Consider the following 21,061-nt stretch of genomic DNA (forward strand, 5'->3'; position numbering starts at 1 on the left):
TGCGGCATGGACCCTGCCCCCACCAGTCAGAGAGACCCGGGGCCAGTGCCAGGGGAATCATCACCTTTGATTGCAAGATACTTCCTGCACACTCCTTGAGTCAGTGCCCACCCACCACTGGCAAGTGCCCCTGACCCTGAGTTGCCCTCATGTGGCTGCTTATGGGAACTGCAGGCCTCGCAGAGTCAGACAGGTGGTTAAACGTTTCGACTAATGCTCCACCGGCCATCTTCCCTACAGACTTGCAGGCTGGGAAGGCGAGACTCCCTCAGCCTGAGGGCTGCCCTTCCAAGCTCTATCGGCTGATGCAGCGCTGCTGGGCCCTCAGCCCCAAGGACCGGCCCTCCTTCAGTGAGATCGCCAACACCTTGGGAGACAACCCGGCAGACAGCAAGCCTTGAGGAAGGAGCCCAGGCAGGCCGTGCCTCAGGATGGTGTGGGCAGGGGAGGACCTCTTGAGGGGCACCCACAGCATGTTGGGCAAGATCCCTGTCTTCCTTGTCCCTAGGGGCCCTGCCCTGGGACCACAGGCACTATTAAGGTCTGGGCAGGGCCTGGGCTTTCCTCCTCTTCCTCATCCTCAGCCCTTGGGGAGGCTGATTCAGACCCAGACTGAGTGACCAGGGCCTTGAGCTGGGCAGCGTTCTCTGCCCCCCCTTCTCCCATCAGGGACAGTGTGGGTGCCTCAGGTAACCCCAGTTTCTGGCCTGGGTCTCCTTCCCTTAACCAGGTTCAGTTCTGCCAGTCACCTGCCAACTTGGCCCAGGGAGGGCTAAGCTGGGTCTGAGGGGAGTTCTTTAATATACTCAAGTTTCCTGGCTTGTTCTAGTCCACGGGGCCTACCTTGGGGTCTGCGGCAGGATTGTGGAAGATGCACCAGTGAGTCCTCAGCCCGTGGACTTGTGCACGCTGACCCAAACCCATGCCTCCCCCGCACCCTTCTCTCCTTTCCTCATCCTAAGTGCCTGGCAGATGAAGGAGTTTCAGGAGCTTTTGACACTATATAACCCGCCCTTTTTGTATGCACCATGGGCGGCTTTTGTATGTACTTGCAGCGTGGGGTGGGGGGCATGGGAGGGAGGGGTGGGCCCTGGAGGAGGTGGGGAGGATGGGCCACCCCTGCCTCACACCTTTGTTGTTGTTGTTGTTTGTTTATTTGTTGTTGTTGTTTTTTTTTTTTAACACTCGCTGCTCTCAATAAAGAAGCCTTTTTTACAACCTGCCTCCGATGCTCATTCCATGCCATTGTCCATGGATGGTGTCCCTTCTTCTGTCACTTATCAGAAGCGGCCACATGCCTTCATGAAGTCTAGTGGGGTTTGGACAGGAATAACCAGTAAACACAGGTCTTTGTCTCTGTTTCGCAGAGCAGTTTAGAATACGGGTTGAGGATGCAAAGCCACCTCTTGTCTGTGTGACCCTGTGTTGCCCTCTGACTGCCAACTACTTATTCTTTGCTGGCTGGCTTAATCCTCATGCTCAGGTGGGGAGGGTAGGAGGCAGGGTGGGGGGACAAGTTAGAACAGGATTGGAGCAGGAATTAATAACAGATTCAGGTCTCTGAGTCCCTTTAAGATTCTAGGAGGGAGATAGAGCAGGTCGAACAGAGCCAAGAACTGGTGCTCGGTGTCTCATTGATGCCCTTGTTGAGGGCCCTCAACTGGTTTCTTGCTCCTTTGTTATTTAGACCTAGTGTCATCAATTTTATTATTATTATTATTATTATTATTATTATTATTATTATTACTATTATTATTCCAATAGCTTCAGCCTGGTTCCCCATCCCAAAGAAATGAATCTGTAACTCATTCTTTTTTATTTTTATAATTTGTTTTTTAAGTTTATTTATTTTGAGCGTGAGAGAGAGCAAAGAGGGGAGGGGCAGAGAGAGAGAGAGAGAGAGAGAGAGAGAGAGAGAGAATGCCAAGCAGGCTCCATGCTGTCCACACAGAGCCCCATGCGGGGCTCGAATTCACAAACTGTGAGATGATGGCCTGAGCCGAAACCAAGAGGCAGACGTTGAACCGACTGAGCCACTCAGGTGCCCTGTAACTCATTCTTAACTCTGAAATAGGTCTGGTTCCTTCTGTTTCTCACCAAACTTCTCAGTGATGGAAATAATACCTAATATTTATTGAATACCTGCTTTATACCAATGGCTTTGCTAAACACTTATTATCATTCCCCTTTCTCAGATTAGGAAACTGAAGCTCGGGGTGGTCAAGTAGTTTCCCAGAGGTTGCACAGCTAGTGAGTGAGCCACTTATTTGTGGATATACAGTGTGTCATATCCCTGAGATGTGTTGGAGTAAAAAAATCTGAGAACAACTTTTCTAGAAGAGTGTTTTTTTTTTTTTTTTAATTTTTTTTTTCAACATTTTTTATTTATTTTTGGGACAGAGAGAGACAGAGCATGAACGGGGGAGGGGCAGAGAGAGATGGAGACACAGAATCGGAAACAGGCTCCAGGCTCCGAGCCATCAGCTCAGAGCCTGACGCGGGGCTCAAACTCACAGACCGCGAGATCGTGACCTGGCTGAAGTCGGACGCTTAACCGACTGCGCCACCCAGGCGCCCCTAGAAGAGTGTTTTTTTAAATGTGGGTTGCAGCCAGCGTTAAAAAAAAAAAGTAACAATAGAAATTATTAGAGTACATTGTATATACCTTAAGGGCAAGTATTCTTTTATAAAATTTTGTTGGTAATATTTGATACATGTTTCTACATATTGGATTATGTCAGCCTTTGGGGTGGTGGTGCTGTACAATAAGCCCCAAATCTCAGTTGCTTACAATTTATTTTTCTCGCTCATGGATCTGCAGGTTGGTGAGGTTTGGCTGATCTTGGCTGGACCTAGCCCAGTTGGGCTGGGCTTGGCTCTAGGCTGAAGGTCTGGTGTGGGTCTCCTCTGCTGGCCCTAGAGCAGGCTATCCTGCAGTGACTGGAGCACAAGGGGTCAAGCCAGATCATGCATGCACCTATATCCATGAGTCTGTTAGTGTTTCATCAGCCAAAGCAAGTCACGTGTCAAAACCCAACATCAATCCCAGTAAGAGGTACTGCAAAGTCACGTGGCAAAGGATGTTGGATATCTAATTCCACCACAGGGTGTGAAGAATTGGGAGCAACGATCTAACTCACCACAGGTTATGATGTAAAAATGATTTCTTACTGTGGGTTGCACTCCAAAGAACTAGGAAGGTACTACTCTAGAAGGTCAATCACAAACTCCTGGTCTTCCTTGACCACTCGGCTGTGGCTACACTGCTGGCTACGTCTGCCTCTTCGAACTCTCCTCTCTTGACTTTGATGATGGTACTTTAGCTCCACCTTCTCTGACCAGCCTTCTCCAGCTCTGGCTGAGGCTTCCTTCTGTCTGCCCCAGAGCTAGCTGTTCTGGATTCTGTCCTTGGCTTTGCTCTCTTCATGTGCTTCCCCTTAGGAATCTCCTCTCACTTCACATGGCTTTAATCAGCCCTTCAGGGCGGACAGTTCTCAGAGCATTAGCTCCAATTCTAGCTTCTGCCTCAAGGTGCAGACACATGCTGTCCATTTCCTTTTTTAATTTTTTTTTTTAACGTTTATTTATTTTTGAGACAGAGACAGAGCATGAACGGGGGAGGGTCAGAGAGAGAGGGAGACACAGAATCTGAAACAGGCTCCAGGCTCTGAGCGGTCAGCACAGAGCCCGATGCGGGGCTCAAACTCACGGACCGCGAGATCATGACCTGAGCCGAAGTTGGACGCTTAACTGACTGAGCCACCCAGGCGCCCCGTACACGCTGTCCATTTCCTACAGGACGTTTCCCACTGCCTGCTTCCCTGGGCCCTAACTGAACTTCTCTCTCTCACAAACCTGCTTCTTCAGCCAAGTTTTCTTTTTCCATCAATGGTACCAATGTTTGGAGCATAGTCACCCTGACTCAGTCCATCGTGAGCCCTCCTCTATATGGACCCCCTTCCCTGTGCAGTCCATCACCAAGATCCATTTATTCTACCTCTACCCGGTTTTCTTTCTTCACTTAATTGTAAGAGAAAAAAATTAAAAAATAATACTGGTCATGGAAGAAGGCAAATGGTACAGACTTGTATAAAGCAAAAAACACTCCTCTCTCTCCAACCCTGCTCTCCAGTGGTAAGTACCAGTAGTCTCTGGAGTGTGGCTTTCCAGACTTTTCCTGGGCACACTGAGTCACAACCTCTTTTCCATTCAATTCTCTCTAATGCTGCAATCACAACTGAGACTTGTTCTCCATGAAGAGCCCTTGCATAAAGGTTAATTCCAAATGCAAACACTTTCAGAGTGGTAATTTTTTTTTTCTTTTGGTGATAGTAATTTTTTAAAATACTTATTTAGAGAGAAAGAGCATGAGCAGGGGAGGGGCAGAGAGAGAGAATCCCAAGCAGGCTCTGCACTGACAGCAGTGATGTGGTGGGGCTCAATCTCATGATTTGTGAGATCATGACCTGAGCCAAAATCAAGAGTTGGACACATGAGGTACCTGGGTGGGTCAGTCGGTTGGCTCAGGTCATGATCTCATGGTCTGTGGGTTCCAGCCCCACATTGGGCTCTGTGCTGACATCTCAGAGCCTGGAGCCTGCTTCAGATTCTGTGTCTCCCTCTCTGCCCCTCGACCACTCACACTCTGTCTGTCTCTCTCTCTCTCTCTCTCTCTCTCTCTCAAAAATCAACATTAAAAAAAATTAAGAGTCAGGCACTTAACCAACTGAGGCACCTGACCTCTGGTGATAATAATTTTTAAAAGATATCCTTAATTTTTGTTCTGATATTTGGGTGATAAAAATCAGGAGAACGAAATAAAGGTCAATGTGGGAATGGTGTGGTATGTGGGGCATCTGGCTGGAATTCTGATGCCCCTCTGGAGGTCCTTCATGGTCAGGGGTAGACATGAGCGCCCATATTCCAAGGGGTTACTGTGATACAGGCCTTATCAGAGAAGCACCAAACTCACATTCCAGAGAGGCCAGGCGGGGCACTTATCTGAGCTCAGTGAGCTGTGTGGAGTCTATAGTGAACCTGACAGCAGAAGCCTCTGCTGTGGCCACCATTCAATTCAGCTCCGGGCTATAGTGCTCTTGCGGGTGCATAGACCAGGAGTTGCTAAAAATTCTAATTGGGAGAATCCAGATTTTTATGTAAAATGAAGCCATCCCAATCAGGCAAAGGAGCTGGGGCACTAATGCTGGTGTGCAATGGCCCAGGGATTGGGTGAAGTGGGAGAGGTCAATCTATTTGAAGGGAAGCTAAGAACTGTGCTCATTCCACACACCATACCCTGTGGATGTGGCAGACGGTAGTTGTCCTCTGGAGTGCCACTGCTAAGGGTTATCAACCATGCGTGTGTCTAAACTAGGGGTCTCAAACACAAAAGTCTTTAGAAGTCAGGCAAGAATGAAAGCCCAGGGCTGTGGTTCTATAACTGTACTGCTCAGGCAAATCACAGGCCCAAGCACGGTTAGTGGCCCCTAAAGCTCTTCTGGAACCTATTTATGTATTTGACCTGTTCTTCCTCTTGAGCTAACACATTCCATATGTTAAACTACCTGTTATGTAGAGTAAATTAGGGGGGAAAAAAACCTCTTTGAAACTATTGGGAAATGGGGAAGAGTAGAAGCTCTTAATTCCTTCCTGTAGTTAGGGGTTTGATGAGTGTGTGTATACGCACACACAATTAGGTCTCACAAATCACTTGAACATACTTTGTTTCAGTATTCTCAGTCTTTGGACTGTGGCTCACAGTGAGAAATGCAATTGACATCATCACCAAGTACACACACATATTGAGCCATATGAAGTCAACAATATGCTACCCTCTTGATCTATAAAATGGCAATTTTACATGGTTCAACCTAACAATAATGCAAACAAAAGTTTCATGCAAAAATATTTGCCCTTGCTTTTTGTGGTACTCATTTATTATTTTAAATGCTGGTTGCAGTACACTAAATTCATTTCATTACCACTACCACTAATGGGTCAAACAAAACCAACAACTTTATTTAGTCTTCACAAAAATTTGTAAGGAAAGGAAGTATCACTCTCCCATCCCCTTCAAAACAACCCGATGTTTATTCCGGGGAGGAATCGATTACCCCAGGAGCTCCTATTAACTGACCACTTACTCTATGCTTCAGCCTTTATCTCATGTAATTTGCATTAAGAACCTCAGCGGATGGGTACCAACAATGAGGAATATGATGGGAGTTTGGAGAGGTCGAACCCTTATTTCCAGGCGCAGGCTAGAAAGGGGCTGATTGCAGATTTGAGTAATTTCTGTAACTGCAAAGCCCAAGCAAGATATTTTCACGGCCTTGGAGCTGAGATCCAGACCCAAACCCTGAACCTGGGCTTTGCAGCGCTCCAGTTCTAACCGTCCATCCCTTCGTGGGCTTTCCATAGAAGGGTAAGGGTGTGTGTGTGTGTGTGTGTGTGTGTGTGTGTGTGTGTGTGCGCGCGCGCGCGTGTGTGCGTTTGTGTGCGCGGGCGCCTGTGTGTGCGCGAGCGCATGCTGGCTGGCTGGCTTATTTGCTGAAACTTTCTGTCTGGCTCTATTTTTTCCCAGGCCTTTGCACTGGCGGTAGGGTGGGCTTTATCCCCGGGACAACCCCCTCCCCCAGCCCAGCCCGCAGCTGGAAGTCTTCACTGATCTTCATCTCGTCTCCCTGCCCCCTTCGGGGACTGGGAGGCCGACTGTCTCCCCCCGGTCTTTTCCAGATGTATGTCTGCCAAAGATCCCTCCAGTATAGAGGATGATGAATGAGGACCGGGGAGCCGTTCTGGTGGGAAAGTGTCGTTGCCTGGAAAAAAGAGGGAAAGGGAAAGGAAGTCGGGGGGAGGGGAAGGGTTGGAGCAGCGGGGAAGCGACAAGTCTGGACGCCAGGGACCCAAGCCTCCTCGGCTCAGCCAGTAAATTTTGCCTCCCTTAGGAAGGCGTGGGGAAGTGCTCCAATCCCTGCACTCCCTTGGAATTTGGGCTGCATTATATCATTTACTGCAACACGCACAATCCACTCAGGAACTACCCCAGTGTTTGCTTCCAGCCCTTCTAATGCCGGGTTTCTAGTGCTGCTCGCATTTCTCCGCGGGACTGAACTCCGGTCCACTCCCAGGCTTCCCCTCAGCAGGTTCCTCCCAATTCTCTCCACCATTCTCCGGTCAGGGGGGCGGAGTCGTACCTCCTCTCCTGTTCCTTTAAGAGGCGTCGGCTCCTCCCCTTTCGGAGTCGCCGTCTGACGCGGGATGACAGCAGCGAGTTCGGTATGTCTATGCAAATAAGCGCTCCCTGTGGGCCAATGGGGAGCGGAGGTGCCGGAACCACGGACCAATGCGGCGGGGGCGCAGGGGCTCACCATATAAGGAGCGGCCTCGCCATAAAAGGAAACATTGTATCTCTTTATATGGGGGGAAGGGTCGGGGGATCCCTCCGCCGCCAGCGCGTGGTCCCGGCCCCCTCCACCCGCCGTCTCGGCCGCGGCCAGCAGCCCCTGCCCCCCGGGGGACGCTGACGGCCGCCGGGCGCGCCGCCCTAGCATACGGACAGGGGGCGCTCCGAGCGGCCTGGGGCAACCCGGGCCACAGGGGCAGGAAAGTGAGGGCCCAGGTCGGCCCGGGCGTGCAGGGGCCCCGGGTTTGCAGCGGCGGCGGCGGCGGCAGCGATAGAGGCTCTAGTAGCAGCGGGAGTGCCGGGTTGAGCCGGGAAGCCGATGGCGGTGGCGGCGGCGGCTCCGATTCCTCGCTGACTGCCCGTCCGCCCTCCTGCATTGAGCGCCATGTTACCGAGCCAAGCTGGGGCCGCGGCGGCGCTGGGCCGGGGCTCGGCCCTGGGGGGCAGCCTGAACCGGACCCCGACGGGGCGGCCGGGAGGTGGCGGCGGCGGCGGCGGGACTCGCGGGGCTAACGGGGGCCGGGTTCCCGGGAACGGCGCGGGGCTCGGGCCGGGCCGCCTCGAGAGGGAGGCTGCAGCAGCAGCGACAACCACCCCGGCGCCCACCGCGGGGGCCCTCTACAGCGGCAGCGAGGGCGACTCGGAGTCGGGTGAGGAGGAGGAGCTGGGCGCGGAGCGGCGCGGCCTGAAGCGGAGCCTGAGCGAGATGGAGCTCGGCGTGGTGGTCGGTGGGCCCGAGGCGGCGGCGGCGGCCACCGGGGGCTATGGGCCGGTGAGCGGCGCGGTGAGCGGGGCCAAGCCGGGTAAGAAGACTCGGGGCCGCGTGAAGATCAAGATGGAGTTCATCGACAACAAACTGCGGCGCTACACGACCTTCAGCAAGAGGAAGACGGGCATCATGAAGAAGGTACCGGGCCGGGAGGCTGGCCGGCCACCGGGGACACGGAGGGTGGGGACGCGCAGGGGGAGCCCGGGAGGAAGGCAGAGCCGAGGCGGAGGTGAGAGGCGGCGAGTCTGCAGGAGCTGTGTGGGAGGGTATAGCTGTTACCCCAGGAGGGCGAGAGGGGAGGGGCGCTAAGGAAATGTGGGGAGAGGGGAGATGCCGCGAACGTCCAGAGAAGAGGGGAAAGGCGCCGAGGTGGGAGTGACGGGCGCGAGAGAGGAACGGGGCCCTTGCGGAGTGAAGGGGTGAAGAGTGGTTGTGGGAAGCTTGGAGGCTGCTTGGAAGGTGGTTAATGAGACGCGGGGGTCACTAGATCCAATGCCTTCTGGTGTTCGGGGGAGGGTGCTGGAAAAGCAGGGGGCCAAGGGAAGGTATGGAGGTGAAGAGGCTGAAGCTCTGTAACAACAATGAGCCAGCATGTGTGGGAAGAAGGTGGGCACCACAAGAGTAGTGCTGGCTGGAAGGACTGACAGGTATGATGACCGAATGGGGCTTAAGAGCCCCAGGTAAGGGAGCAAGGCAGGAGAACTGATGCTGCCCTGAGCAGCAGGGACTGAGTCGAGCGATGGCCATGTGTCTTCCTTTGCATCCACTGGAAACCCGCACACTCTCTGCAGGACAGACTTCAGAACCATCTGCCTTTGGGACAAGTGGTGTTTCCAGCCCTAGGGAGAATCTGTGCATGGAGTTTGGGGGGAAGGCAGGGAGGTTTGCAGAGGTACCTAGAAATTCTTCCTCTTCCAGCCAGCAATCCAGTCAATAGGGATGAAGAAAGGAGCCGTCTTGAGGTGTAGAAGATATGGGAAGGGGTGGAAGCAGGTGAACTGGGAAACAAGCTAGAACCCTGGGGACATTGGATAGTGTTTATTTCTGTCCCCTATAGAAACTAGAGCTGCTTCCAAGGTGGGTTGTGGAACTTTTGGGAGAGTAAGGATACCATCCATGGGGCCACCCTTGGTTTCTTTCCTGGGCTCATGGAAGGGTGGTAGCTGCTAATCTAGCCCCCGTCTCCTCTCCCATCATTCCAGATGCTACTGCATCAAGACAAAGAAAGAAAAAAGGGGGTAGCACAGTATTATAGGGCAGAAGGACAAATGGCAGCAGGTTAGGGCTTGTGTGGTTTCTGGGAAGAAACATGGGACAGCTTAGAACTTACGTGGTGTGGCCCCTTATCCCTAATGCGACTTACAGTGTGATAGCAACTTCAGTTTGGTTCCTGTGACAGTGAAGAGTGGGTGAGAGCCCTCTCTCCATGAGGCTCTTGGCACTAAGCTGTAGTCAGGAGCAGCTACCTGCCCCCTGCCACCCCAAGTCCCCTGAGGTTATATATTCTGTCACTAGGGGGCTGTGACTGTGCCTGAGGTATCTGCAGGTCAGTGGCTGCTCCTCAGAGGAGGAGCATGGTAGTTCTTCTGCTCTCCAGCTCACTTCCAGATATCTTGATAGACCCTTTCCCTGCCCCAGTCACTGGAGAGGAAGGTCCCTGGGGGACAGGGGGGGCGGACAGGGGGTTGAGATCACTGTGTATTTCTTTTCTTCCCTACTTCCCAAGGAAGGTAGAGAGAAATAGTTTGGCTGACCTACCCATCTCCTCCCCCCTACCCCCAGGCCTATGAGCTGTCCACGCTGACAGGGACACAGGTGCTGTTGCTGGTGGCCAGTGAAACAGGCCATGTGTATACCTTTGCCACCCGCAAACTGCAGCCAATGATCACCAGTGAGACTGGCAAGGCACTGATTCAGACCTGCCTCAACTCGCCAGACTCTCCACCCCGTTCAGACCCCACCACAGACCAGAGAATGAGTGCCACGGGCTTTGAAGAGACAGACCTCACCTACCAGGTGTCGGAGTCCGACAGCAGTGGGGAGACCAAGGTGTGTTTGGGTCGCCTATCTGAGGGGAAGGAAGGGGAGGGACTTCACCGGCAGAGAGGGGAGGGGGGTCCCCGTCTCTCCCTCACTCAGGATAGGTGCCCACCGAGGTGGGATGGAGCCGGGTTAGTGCCCCTCATCCTAGGGGACAGGTGTCCATCCTCGCCATCCTGACAGGAGGCCGGCCCCCTAGATAAGCGGGCGGCCTCCGTGCCCTTATAAGGCCGGCTCCGGCTCCAGGCCGGCCTCCCGCCTGCAGCCCGCCCGCCTGGCAGGGCCCTTGCATTCCTCCCGCCAGCTGTCTCCCTGCTGGGGGCGGGGGCGTAGCTTAGCCCTGCCCTCGCAGCGGGCTGAGTTGCCAGGGAGTAGGAAGGAAGCACTCGTGGGCTCCAGGGTCCTGGGAACCCAGCACTGTCGACAGGCGGGCTCGTTGACTGGGCTGGAGACTACCTTACTAGCCAGCCGCCTACCTCTTCAGGATGTCCGGGCCTGGGCACGTTTAGGGAGTGTATTCGCTGCTGCTAGGGATGCTGGCCCTAGTTACGCCTCCCCCTTCCTCTTCCCGGTAAGGAGAGGGGGCGGGGCTTCCTCCATTGCTCCTCTGGGGAGCCCCACCTTCCGGGTGGCCCTTCACTAACTGGCCAATCGGAGGAAGCGGCACTGTTTGCCTTAGCAACGCCTTCGCCAATCAGAGGCTTCGAGCTGAGCTGCCTAGCAAACATCCCGCACTGACCCACCCCCAGTATTTGAACCCCCTCAGTTCTCTGGGCTTGGTTCTCAGTCTGTGGCTTCCTCCTTCCCCTTCTAAGAACAAAGGCTCGCTGAGGGGAGGGTCAGTGCTCCGGGATACCCCCTCTTACTGGCATATCATCTGTAATTGCAAACTCTTGAAGCAGTAGGGCTCATTTATTCCCAGGGAACTTTGTTGAAGGAATAAATTCCTTTGGTAGTTTAATAGGAGCGCCTATTTAATACGGGCTCAGTCGGTTGAGCATCTGACTCTTAATTTCAGCCCAGGTCACTATCTCCTGGTTAGTGAGATAAAGCTCTGCCTCAGGCTTCGGGCTGACAACCTGCTTGGGATTCTCTCTCTCTGCCCTTCCCCCATGTGCACACGTGCTCTCTCAAAATAAATAAATAAACAAACATAAAAATAATAATAAATTATGTATTTAAAAAATTCCATTGATAGTTTAAATCGTTAAGTATTTGGCATGAGTGCTTAATTGCCAAACACCCAAGATCTCTCTGAAACCCTAAATTCCCTGAAAAACTCTTGTCCCTATCTCAGAAGCCTGGCAAATCAGAGCTGGAAAGATTTTTTAAAGGACATAGTAGCCCAGCCCCCTCATGTTTACAGAAGAGGAGAACTGAGGCTCGGAAAGAGGAAGTGATTTCCCCAGGGTCACATAGATGATTACTGCCAGAGCCGGGAATAGACCCCTGTGTCCTGGTCCCCCAGCCGATGTGATTTACCACAGTTCACTGGGGCAGAGAATTCGGGGAATTGGGATGGTATCCTCAGCAGAGCAGCAAATACTTACTGCTCTTTTTAGGTGTCAGGAACTTTATGTGTGTTAACCTATTAATCTTCACAACACCTATGGGGGTAGGTCTTCTCCTTTTACAGACGGGAAACTGAAGTTCAGCAGCTCAGTAACTTGCCCAGGGGTCAGACGGCAGGTAAATGGCAGAGCTGGGGTTTGAACCCAAGCTCACTGGTTCCAGTCTGGGTTGTGTCACGCCACACAAAGCTTCTGCAGGGGCAGGGTCCGGTAGAGGCTCACTGCTGCATCTTTCCTCTGGGTGTAGGACACACCGAAACCCGCGTTCACAGTCACCAACCTGCCGGGTACCACCTCCACCATCCAAACAGCACCCAGCACCTCTACCACCATGCAAGTCAGCAGCGGCCCCTCCTTCCCCATCACGAACTACCTGGCACCAGTGTCTGCTAGCGTCAGCCCCAGTGCTGTCAGCAGTGCCAACGGGACTGTGCTGAAGAGTACAGGCAGTGGCCCTGTCTCCTCCGGAGGCCTCATGCAGCTGCCTACCAGCTTCACCCTCATGCCCGGTGAGTCAAGTCACAAGGGGCAAACTGAGCGTGCCAAGAGTGGGTTTAGGGCTGGCACAAGGAGAACCTCTTTCCCTGCTAGAAGGAGGGTGGGCAGGGGCCAGAGCCTGAGAGAAGCCTCTTATATCTCACTGGTAGGCACACCCTTCCCCACTGGGACCGCTATTATCCTTGTCAATAAGTTTCAACCATACTCTCTGGCCTTGTCTAGCTAGCCCCGCCCTGTGCCCCCCACTGCCACAGGGACCATAGACATTCCACCACTTCCCTACCTTGAGTGGAGGATAGGTCATGTCCTTGATGGTTCAGTGCTAGCTCCTATGTCAACCAAGGAGGCAGAGGCAAGGCCTGGGGTGGGAGGAGGAGGGAAGGGCACGAGCAGAGGGCAGAAACCCATGGAGACAAGATTCAGGACACAAAGGGCCTGTTTAGCTCCCAGGAAAGATAGCTATGGGAGTTGGGGAGCAGTGTGCCAGACCCTGGGCCTAGGGTTGTTTGTGGGTACTTGGTGCAGGTGGTGGATGGGTAGGACAGAACATGAGTAAGTCTCTGTGTCTCATAGGTGGGGCAGTGGCCCAGCAGGTCCCAGTGCAGGCCATTCAGGTGCACCAGGCCCCACAGCAAGCGTCTCCCTCTCGCGACAGCAGCACAGACCTCACGCAGACCTCCTCCAGCGGGACAGGTATAGCTCAAAACTCTCACCTCCCTGCCCTGCCTCATTCATGAGGCCTAGCAGCAAAGTGCCCAGCAATATCCCTCCTATAACTAAGGTCTGAGAATTTCTTAATGTGGAGATGGAGGCATTTGGCTTAACCCTTATTCTAATCCTTATGGGAAATTCAGGTGAGGATGGCTGGGTTTGGAATCCTGCCCTGTGGTAGGGCTATGGATTCCAGGAAGAAATTAGGGAGCATTGAGGCCATGCTTCTCTTCATTCAGATGAGAAGCTGGAGGCCCAGAAAGAAGTTACTTGCCCAAAGACACATGTTTGCTTAATTATCAGGAAAGATTTATAAAGCAGTTTCCTTGTGGGAGGGTATCCTAGGTTCTGAGTAGCTGTAATTCCTCTTGGTGTCTCTAGTCATTTCAGAAATGATGAGACACTTTCAAAATAAAATTAATTTTAAGTTCTTGTTAGTGACAGTCTTGTTACACAAGGTGTGGTCTATGGACAGAAGCCTAGCATCATCTGGGAGCTTGATAGAAATGCAGACTCTTAAGTCTTACCCCAAACCTACTGAACTAGAATCTGCTTTTTAACAAGATCCCAGGTGACCTTATGCACGTTAACGTTTGATGTTTAAAAGATGAGTTTGTTAGCCACACGTTTAGAAAGAGGGAGAAGTGAGAACAAATAAAAATGGGATAATGGAACCCCCTGAAAAGGGAGTATGTGAGTTTCCTTAGAGTGGGTCAGTCATTGTAATCTTTGTTTTTCCCAGGGCCTTAGGGTCTTGGAACAAAGAATTCAGCAGATAGACAATTGAATGGTACAATGTGATAGGATACAATTAAAGGTTGGTGCTCTTGTGTTCAAGAAAAAAATAAGGCTTTTCTTAGTTGATGAAAGGGAGCAGAGGAATGAGTCTTCTCCTACTTCTGACCTGGGAAGTGGCATGAGGGCTCTGGAGTCCTGGAATTCCTGGGAGTGGGATGGGGGCCAGTGCCAACCTCACAGATGTGTGTCTGTGTTTGCCAGTGACATTGCCCGCCACCATCATGACGTCATCCGTGCCCACAACTGTGGGCGGCCACATGATGTACCCTAGTCCCCATGCGGTGATGTATGCACCCACCTCGGGCTTGGCTGATGGCAGCCTCACCGTGCTCAATGCCTTCTCCCAGGCGCCATCCACCATGCAGGTGTCCCACAGCCAGGTCCAGGAACAAGGTGAGTTGTGGGGTGGGGCTGAGAAAAGGAGGACCATTTCCTCCCTTATATACCCACATACTCAAATGGTCCCCCACATATACACCTAGGTGTACACATTCACATACACAAACTAGGATGTCCACACATATACCTACACACACACACACACACACACACACACACACACGGATGCTTGCACATATATTTTGACACCCATAGCTGTTCACTAGGCTACATGTGCACTCTTGAAAACGCATACCTACATGCACACATGGACACGGACACATTTGGACACTCACCTTTGGGCACGTACGTCTGAGACTTACCGGGTCACTTGTGCATTTATCATCACTTCTCCGATAATCTGGAAGTTTCACTTGAGCAGGCGATTTGAGTATCTTTTGTGGTTTCCCACTGCAGGTGGTGTCCCCCAGGTGTTCCTGACGGCACCATCTGGGACAGTGCAGATCCCTGTTTCTGCAGTTCAGCTTCACCAGGTAGGTGGGGGGCACCCTTCACCCCATGCCAGCCAGCCAGCCATTTCTTTATCTTGACCTTGGGGATTCAATTTACCTATTGGTCAAAGCCAAGATCCCTAGTCAGGAGGCCTGTTTTCCTGGTCAGGCCTGTGGTGGACAGGCAGGCAAGCAGTGGGAGCTTCCCCTGGCTGGTCCCTCTTCCTTACACATCCTTTTCCCTCCAGATGGCTGTGATAGGGCAGCAGGCTGGGAGCAGCAGCAACCTCACCGAGTTACAGGTGGTGAACCTGGACGCCGCCCACAGCACCAAGAGTGACTGATCCGCCCTGCCGCCCTGGACAGATGGCCCAAGGGATGGCACCACTTATTTATTGTTGCCTTTTCACGTTTTCTTTACACACACGTTGACGGGCCGCAGGAGGGAGGCAGGGAGGAGGAGTGGGCAGCCACGGGACTGAGCCCTCTCACTCCAGCCAAAGAAATGGGCCAGCCTGCCCTCCACCCCGTCCTCCCTCACCCTCCCCTCCTAGCTCCACCTCCCATTTTCTGTTGATGGTGGGGCTGTCCTCCCGCCTCAGACTCCCCTTGCCAGCTTGGCTCCATGTTTGCCATGAGTATTAGCTTATCCAATGGGACCGTGCCCCACCTTCCCACACACAGGCCTCTGTGGGACTAGGCACTGTGTTCCCCCTGAGGAAGCAGTTGGGGTCCTCTCCCAGCCTTGCTGACTCTGTGTCAGCCCTGTGTCTGTCACAGGCTGGACAAAAAGAGCCCTACCCCTGCCCCTCAGGGAGCCACCTGGGGAGATGGGGCTTCTTCCCTCACGCTGCCGCCCCGTTGTCTCTGCAGCTCCTGAGAACTGGGCCTGTGCACAGAGCAGGTTTCTGGGGCCATCTGCCCTGCCCTGCCTTGCCAATCCCCTTGGGACTCCAGGGACTCCCGGGTTGGAGGGAACCACCAGTGTTCCCTCTCACCCTGTCTTCCCCCCCTCTCCTCCCAGCTGCTTTACTTAAAGTTGATTTTGAACTTTTTATTTGAGGAGACGAAGTGAAAACAAATCTATAAATATATATTTTTAAAATATTTAAACTTTTTTTTATGGCGTTTTTCTCGTCCCCCTCCCTCCCCAAGCTCCCCTTCCCTGGGGAGCCCTGGGGCTCCCCGGAACTGGCTGGGCCTCTGGGGACAGAGCCACCCCATGAGCTCGGGGCCCACCAGTGTGTAGGGGAGATTCTGGGATTGCCCGGTCCTGGGTTGTTTCCAGGAGAAAACCGGGGGAGGGGCCCTCAGGCCATGCCCCAACGGGGTGGGGAGGGTGACCCACAGCCCTGGGTCTCTTTTTGCCCTTTAGGGCTGTTGCAAGGGAGAGGGAAGAGGGAGACCAAATGTGGGGGCGGGGGTGGGAGGGTGTCAGGTAGAGGCAACTGACTTCATTTGTGCCACACACATGGGCATTGCAGCCTTGCGCTCCCCCAGGCCTGCAGCTGCCTGGGGCCCAAGTTGCAGTGAGCAGGGTGGGGTCTGGGAGGGGGTGAGAGGCAGGAATGGGGGGCAGAAGAAATGGGAGCAGCTCTTGGGCTGAGTATAGAGATAGGGGAGCCAGAAATGGGCAGCTCTCCCAGGGAGTGAGCAGCTACTGTAACTTTTTTAAATTAAGACAAAAAGCCTTGAAGAAAATGACTTTATTTTTCTAAGTGTAACCTCAGTATTTATGTAATTTGTACAGGGGCCGTGCCCTACCCCACTCTGCCCGCTACGGGGTAGACCTTGAGGATGGGCCAGCATAGGGGGAGGGTCTTTTACCCTGTGTCAGAGCCTACCTTCAACCCCTATATCCAGAAAGGGAGCTTTTTTTCAGAACAGGGCAGCAGTTGGGGTGGAGTTTTATTAACCCCTGTGACTGCCTTCAGGAAGAACAATCCTGCTTCTGTGATTAGGTGAAGGGGTGGGGGAAGTTTTTGTGCACAGCCTAGTTATCAAGGGGATGATTTGCCGACATGTTTGAGAACCCCTGTAACCTCTAACCCCCATTGCTGTCTTGCCCCAGTTTGGGGTACCAAGATGGAAGTCACCATTCTGGGCTTTCTCCTGGAGATAGCTGGGGTTTATGGGTGGCTTACAAGGCTGGGGCATGGCAAATCAGGGGCCAGAGAGTGGGGGAGCTTGGGACTCAGGTCTGTAACTGCCCAGCCCCCTTTCTCTGCTCTTGTTTCACTCCACGATCATTCACTCACTCCCCACTCCCCCACCCAGGGAAGGAGACTGATGAATTCCTCCTCTCCTTCTCACGAAAGACAGACCCAGTGAGTGAATCAGGCAAAGTGCTTATAATGTGTGTTGTGTGAGCGTGGCCTTGGGAGAACATGTGTGTGTCAGGGATGAGGTGGCATTTATATGTGCAGCAACCCTTGGTGTTTCCCTTCCTTGGTGGCTCTGGAGTGCGTGTGTGTATGTGCGTGCGCGTGTGCATGTGTGTGCAAGTGTGTGTGCCTGAGTGTGTGTGTGTGCGTGTGTGTGTATGAATGTGGAGTGTGTATGTAAGTGGTTTCTACTTCCCCTGGGATGCTGACCCAGGAATAGTGGACATGGTCACAGTCCTATGTACAGAGCTTTCTTTTGTATTAAAAAAATACTCTTTCAATAAATGTATCATTTTTGTGCACAGACAGTGGGGTCTTTGCCTCCGTTTCTCCGTGTAGGGAGGGAGGGAAGAATGAAAAGGAATCAAACTCTAAACGTTGCTCTGAGATGCAAGCCTGGCTGCTTGATGAGAACAAGGGCAAAGCTAAGGGGTGCTTTGGGCTGCCCTGCGGCTTAATCTAAGGAACATTTCGGGGAACTGGAGCCTTTATCGTTGTGCATGGTTTTGTTAGGTGTTTAGGCCAACACACAGATGAGCCATATTAATTTATAGGTAAAGTGACTCAACCAAGCCAAAGCACTGCTTAAGGAGTTTGGGTTTGGGAAACTCATGGCCACGTGACCTCGTGAAAACTCAAAGGACAGCTCCGGGCTGAAGGTGTAGGTTTCTGGTGGATGGGGAAGCCGACCCACTGTATGCCAATGCTGCTTCCGAGGTGATGGAGGGAAAGCGCTGCGTACTTCTGCAACGAGGAGCAACGCGACAGCGAGCGCCGCCTCTGACTGCAGCGCGCCCCCAACGCAGCGACGCGGCCACTACGCATGCTCCACTCGCGCGCCCTTCCGCCACGCTCGACTGTGGGCCGCTGGGGGACCCGTAGAAGCCGGGCCGGGCCCTCCCTCGCCGTGTGACCCGGAAGGGAGCTGCTGAAGAGGCGGGGCCAGGACGGCGGGACCGGCCGCTGGCTCCCAGCGAGGGCCAAGCTGGGCGGTGGGAGGTGAGAGGAGGGTCCTGAGGCGACCCAGTCCCTGCCGCGTTCCCTTCCCGCTCCCAGACGCGGTCTCCGTGGGGTTGACGACGGGAGCCAGGTCTTGCTCTCTCAGATTCTCTCGGTCCTGTCAGCCTCCTCGGACCGCGCCCCCCCATCCTCACCCCGCCTCCTAAAGCCGTTCCGCTGCCCTAGTGGCCTCCGCCACCCCATGGTCTGCAAGCTTGGGCCTGACCTTCCTACACGCGTCTACCTGCTGTCTCATCCCCAGGTCCAGACCTCACCCCCACACCTCAGTTTACAGCTTCTGTTTTAGGCCCATGATAGTTCTGCTTCTACCCCCCACTTTAGCCCATCGGTTGTTTTACTTCACCCTGCTCATCCGTTGTCCATCGCTAAGTCACTTCCCTGCCTTGTCCCCCCAACCCCATCCCGACCCCCGCCACACTACCAGGACCCCTGCCCCCATTGAGGTCCACATCCCATGTTTCCCCTCTTCACGCTTTTCTTCTGTCGTCTTCTATCCCCGCCCGCCCCGTTCCTACTCTTACCACTCCCCACTGTCCCCATTCTGCTTTATATCACACATACCTTTCCCTGATCACCAGCTTAGTCGTCTTCCCACTCCCATTTATCATCTTTTGGCTTAATGACTAAATTTATCTGAGGACTGCCCCTCCCTTCTCCAGCTAAGAATATTAGATTGTGTTTACTGAGCTCTCACGATGTGCTAGTGGCTGCTCTAGGTGCTTTACATACATGATCTTATTTAGTTTTTACCACAGCTTCATGGGGTGGGTATGAATACTGTTACCATGTTGAAGAGAAGGGAACTGAGGTTCAGGGATGAAGCAACTTGTCCAAAAAACAATCACAGAATAAGTGAAAGAGCCAGAATTCGAAGTCACTCTTAATCTGACTCTCCTCTGTGCCATATTGCGTCTCTAATATCTTCATCATCTCCTGACCTTATTTCCTACCCTTCAACTCCATGATCACCATCTCCATATTTATGAACCTCACCCTACATACAGCTTAAGTGCCAGGTGGGTCCTGGTCTTTTTTCCTATAATATAATCTGGCCCCTTCAGCCCCTCTCCTGCTCACAATACTCTGATACACTTTCCCATCCAGTCATCTGGATGTGGGTGCCCACTGCCCAGCCTCCGTTGTCTGTTTTCTCTATCTGCTATGGCCCACTCGTTTATATCCACATTCCAGCTTTATGCTGTCATTTTTACTCCCTCCTACCCCTCCTGCATCCTGACTATCCACATTTGTTCTGCCCCACTGTCTCCCATGCTGCTGTCCTGTCTGCCCACCCATGTTATCCTTCTAAGTCTTGATCTGTAGCCCTCAGCCATACTGCTCTTCTGCTCAGACTGTCCTGCTTAACTGTCATTCTTTTTGTTACCCTTTTCTTCTTATCCTCTCTTGTAACCTCTTCCATCTCTTAAACCCCTTCGTTTCATCCTGTTGTTGTTTCCACTGCATTCTCCTTCCTTATAAATCCCAAAGTATGTTCACGTTATATATTTCATCCTATGCTTGGCTTTTTCTATTTGGCCTGTAACTTCCACCCTGCACCCAATCTATGTCTCAAGGTTCCATCCCGTCGGTGTAGTCTTTTCCGTTGCCCTCATTACCTTTATCTTTCTCCTTCTGTGTCCCAGGAGGTCAGGATGGTGGGGGAACGGCGCACTGGGGACGTCATGGTGCCCTTGGGGCCCCGGCTGCAGGCATATCCTGAAGAGCTTATTCGACAGCGGCCTGGGCATGATGGGCATCCTGAATACCTCATCCGATGGAGTGTTCTGAAGTGTGGGGAAGTGGGCAGAGTGGGTGTGGAAGAGGGTAGGACAGAGCACATCCTCATGTGGCTGTCAACCCCCGAAGTCTACGCCAACTGCCCCATGCTGTTAGGTGAGCGGGCTCTATCTAAGGGACCTCAGCATGAACAAGCTGGGGGTTCAGGAAGCTTTTCCTGCGATCCCGGAGGTCTGGATGACACAGCAATGGGAGAGATGGAGGCTGATGTGCGGGCACTGGTGCGCAGGGCTGCCAGGCAGCTGGCAGAAGGTGGGACCTCGAGCCTCACAGCTGCTGTGCTCCACACCATCCATGTGCTCAGTGCCTATGCCAGCATTGGGCCCCTCACTGGGGTCTTCAGGGAGACAGGAGCCCTGGACCTGCTTATGCACATGTTATGCAACCCTGAGCCTCAGATCCGTCGGAGTGCTGGCAAGATGCTGCAGGCTCTGGCAGCCCACGATGCTGGTAAGAGACAGTCAGGGGAAGAAGGAAAGTACTGGAGAAATTGGGGCCAGGAGGAGTAAAAACAGAAAGAGGAGGGATTGCCCAACTCTGTAAGAACTCCTAGTTCTTGAATTGCTGAATACCAATTCAATGCAAAAAAAAAAAAAAAAAAAAAAAAAAAAAGGAGTATAAATTAATAAACTATTACAGGTATATAAATAGGAAAAAATAATAGTACCTGGTTTATCTGTCCATTCTCAGTGCAGTGGCAGAGAAGAGACTAGGGTAGGTTTATATTTTTAAGTGGTAGGTTGGAATTTGTTGATTGTGAAATCAGTTTGGTGGGTTACAACCAACACTTTTTAACGTAGAATAACTAGTAGGTAGCACTTGGCAAGATAAGTTATGTAGCATTAAATATATGTTTCAGTTGTACGTATGTGTATTTATACCAGGTTACCAAGTAAAATGTATATACCTTCCTGGGAGAGTCTCAGTCGCAAAGAAGTTTGAAGGCCCCTGGGGTAGGAGATAGATAGTTTAGGAAAGGCAGGGGAAGTATTGGGGATTGAGAAGATACAGACTGGGTATGGATTACAGGGAGTCGGGCTCACGTCCTTCTGTCACTGAGCCAGCAAGATGGCATCGAGCAGCACATGGATTTTGACAGCCGCTATACTTTGCTGGAGCTGTTTGCAGAGACCACATCCTCTGAGGAACACTGCATGGCCTTTGAGGGCATTCATCTGCCTCAGGTACTCTGGCAGCTATGGGGGAAATGCTGTGTACAAGGCCTAGGACGTCACTTC

General features: G+C 52.7%; 3 protein-coding genes and 1 long non-coding RNA gene across 9 annotated transcripts in view; 3 read left to right on the forward strand and 1 right to left on the reverse strand.

Annotated features, from left to right (window-relative positions):
• PTK7 (protein tyrosine kinase 7 (inactive)) overlaps nt 1-1,222 on the forward strand; it is a 62,820-nt gene extending 61,598 nt beyond the window's left edge. The window contains exon 20 of the mRNA XM_042938826.1: nt 241-1,222. Coding sequence (XP_042794760.1) covers nt 241-401 — 161 coding nt within the window. The 3' untranslated portion in view covers nt 402-1,222. The remainder of the gene's footprint in view (nt 1-240) is intronic.
• Nucleotides 1,223-6,466: 5,244 nt separating this feature from the next.
• LOC122219938 lies at nt 6,467-11,020 on the reverse strand. Its single transcript, XR_006202614.1, has 3 exons — nt 10,691-11,020; nt 7,197-7,385; nt 6,467-6,818 (listed from the first exon to the last, which is right to left on the reverse strand). It is a non-coding gene; the product is annotated as an uncharacterized LOC122219938 (long non-coding RNA).
• Nucleotides 7,470-17,314, forward strand: SRF (serum response factor). Its single transcript, XM_042938831.1, has 7 exons — nt 7,470-8,312; nt 9,957-10,223; nt 12,033-12,294; nt 12,857-12,976; nt 13,994-14,185; nt 14,588-14,664; nt 14,871-17,314. Exons 1-7 carry the CDS (start codon nt 7,791-7,793, stop codon nt 14,964-14,966), a joined length of 1,536 nt encoding a protein of 511 aa, XP_042794765.1. The 5' UTR covers nt 7,470-7,790; the 3' UTR covers nt 14,967-17,314.
• Nucleotides 17,315-17,954: 640 nt separating this feature from the next.
• Nucleotides 17,955-21,061, forward strand: part of CUL9 (cullin 9) — a 37,239-nt gene continuing 34,132 nt past the window's right edge. For 3 of the 6 annotated variants that reach the window (XM_042938833.1, XM_042938834.1, XM_042938835.1), the window contains exons 1-2: nt 18,024-20,273; nt 20,853-21,007. In XM_042938833.1, the coding sequence (XP_042794767.1) occupies nt 19,541-20,273; nt 20,853-21,007 (888 nt within the window). In that variant the 5' untranslated portion in view covers nt 18,024-19,540. The other 3 variants (XM_042938837.1, XM_042938839.1, XM_042938836.1) reach the window with 3 other exon arrangements.

The sequence above is a fragment of the Panthera leo genome, chromosome B2 (genome assembly GCF_018350215.1).
Source record: "Panthera leo isolate Ple1 chromosome B2, P.leo_Ple1_pat1.1, whole genome shotgun sequence".
In the NCBI taxonomy this organism is placed as follows: domain Eukaryota; kingdom Metazoa; phylum Chordata; class Mammalia; order Carnivora; family Felidae; genus Panthera; species Panthera leo.

Coding starts and splice junctions, on each gene's coding strand:
- SRF (XM_042938831.1), top strand. CDS start 7,791: ATGTTACCGAGCCAAGCTGGGGCCGCGGCGGCGCTGGGCCGGGGCTCG. Junction 10,224..12,032: donor ACAGCAGTGGGGAGACCAAG/GTGTGTTTGGGT, acceptor CTCTGGGTGTAG/GACACACCGAAACCCGCGTT. Junction 14,665..14,870: donor CTGCAGTTCAGCTTCACCAG/GTAGGTGGGGGG, acceptor TTTTCCCTCCAG/ATGGCTGTGATAGGGCAGCA.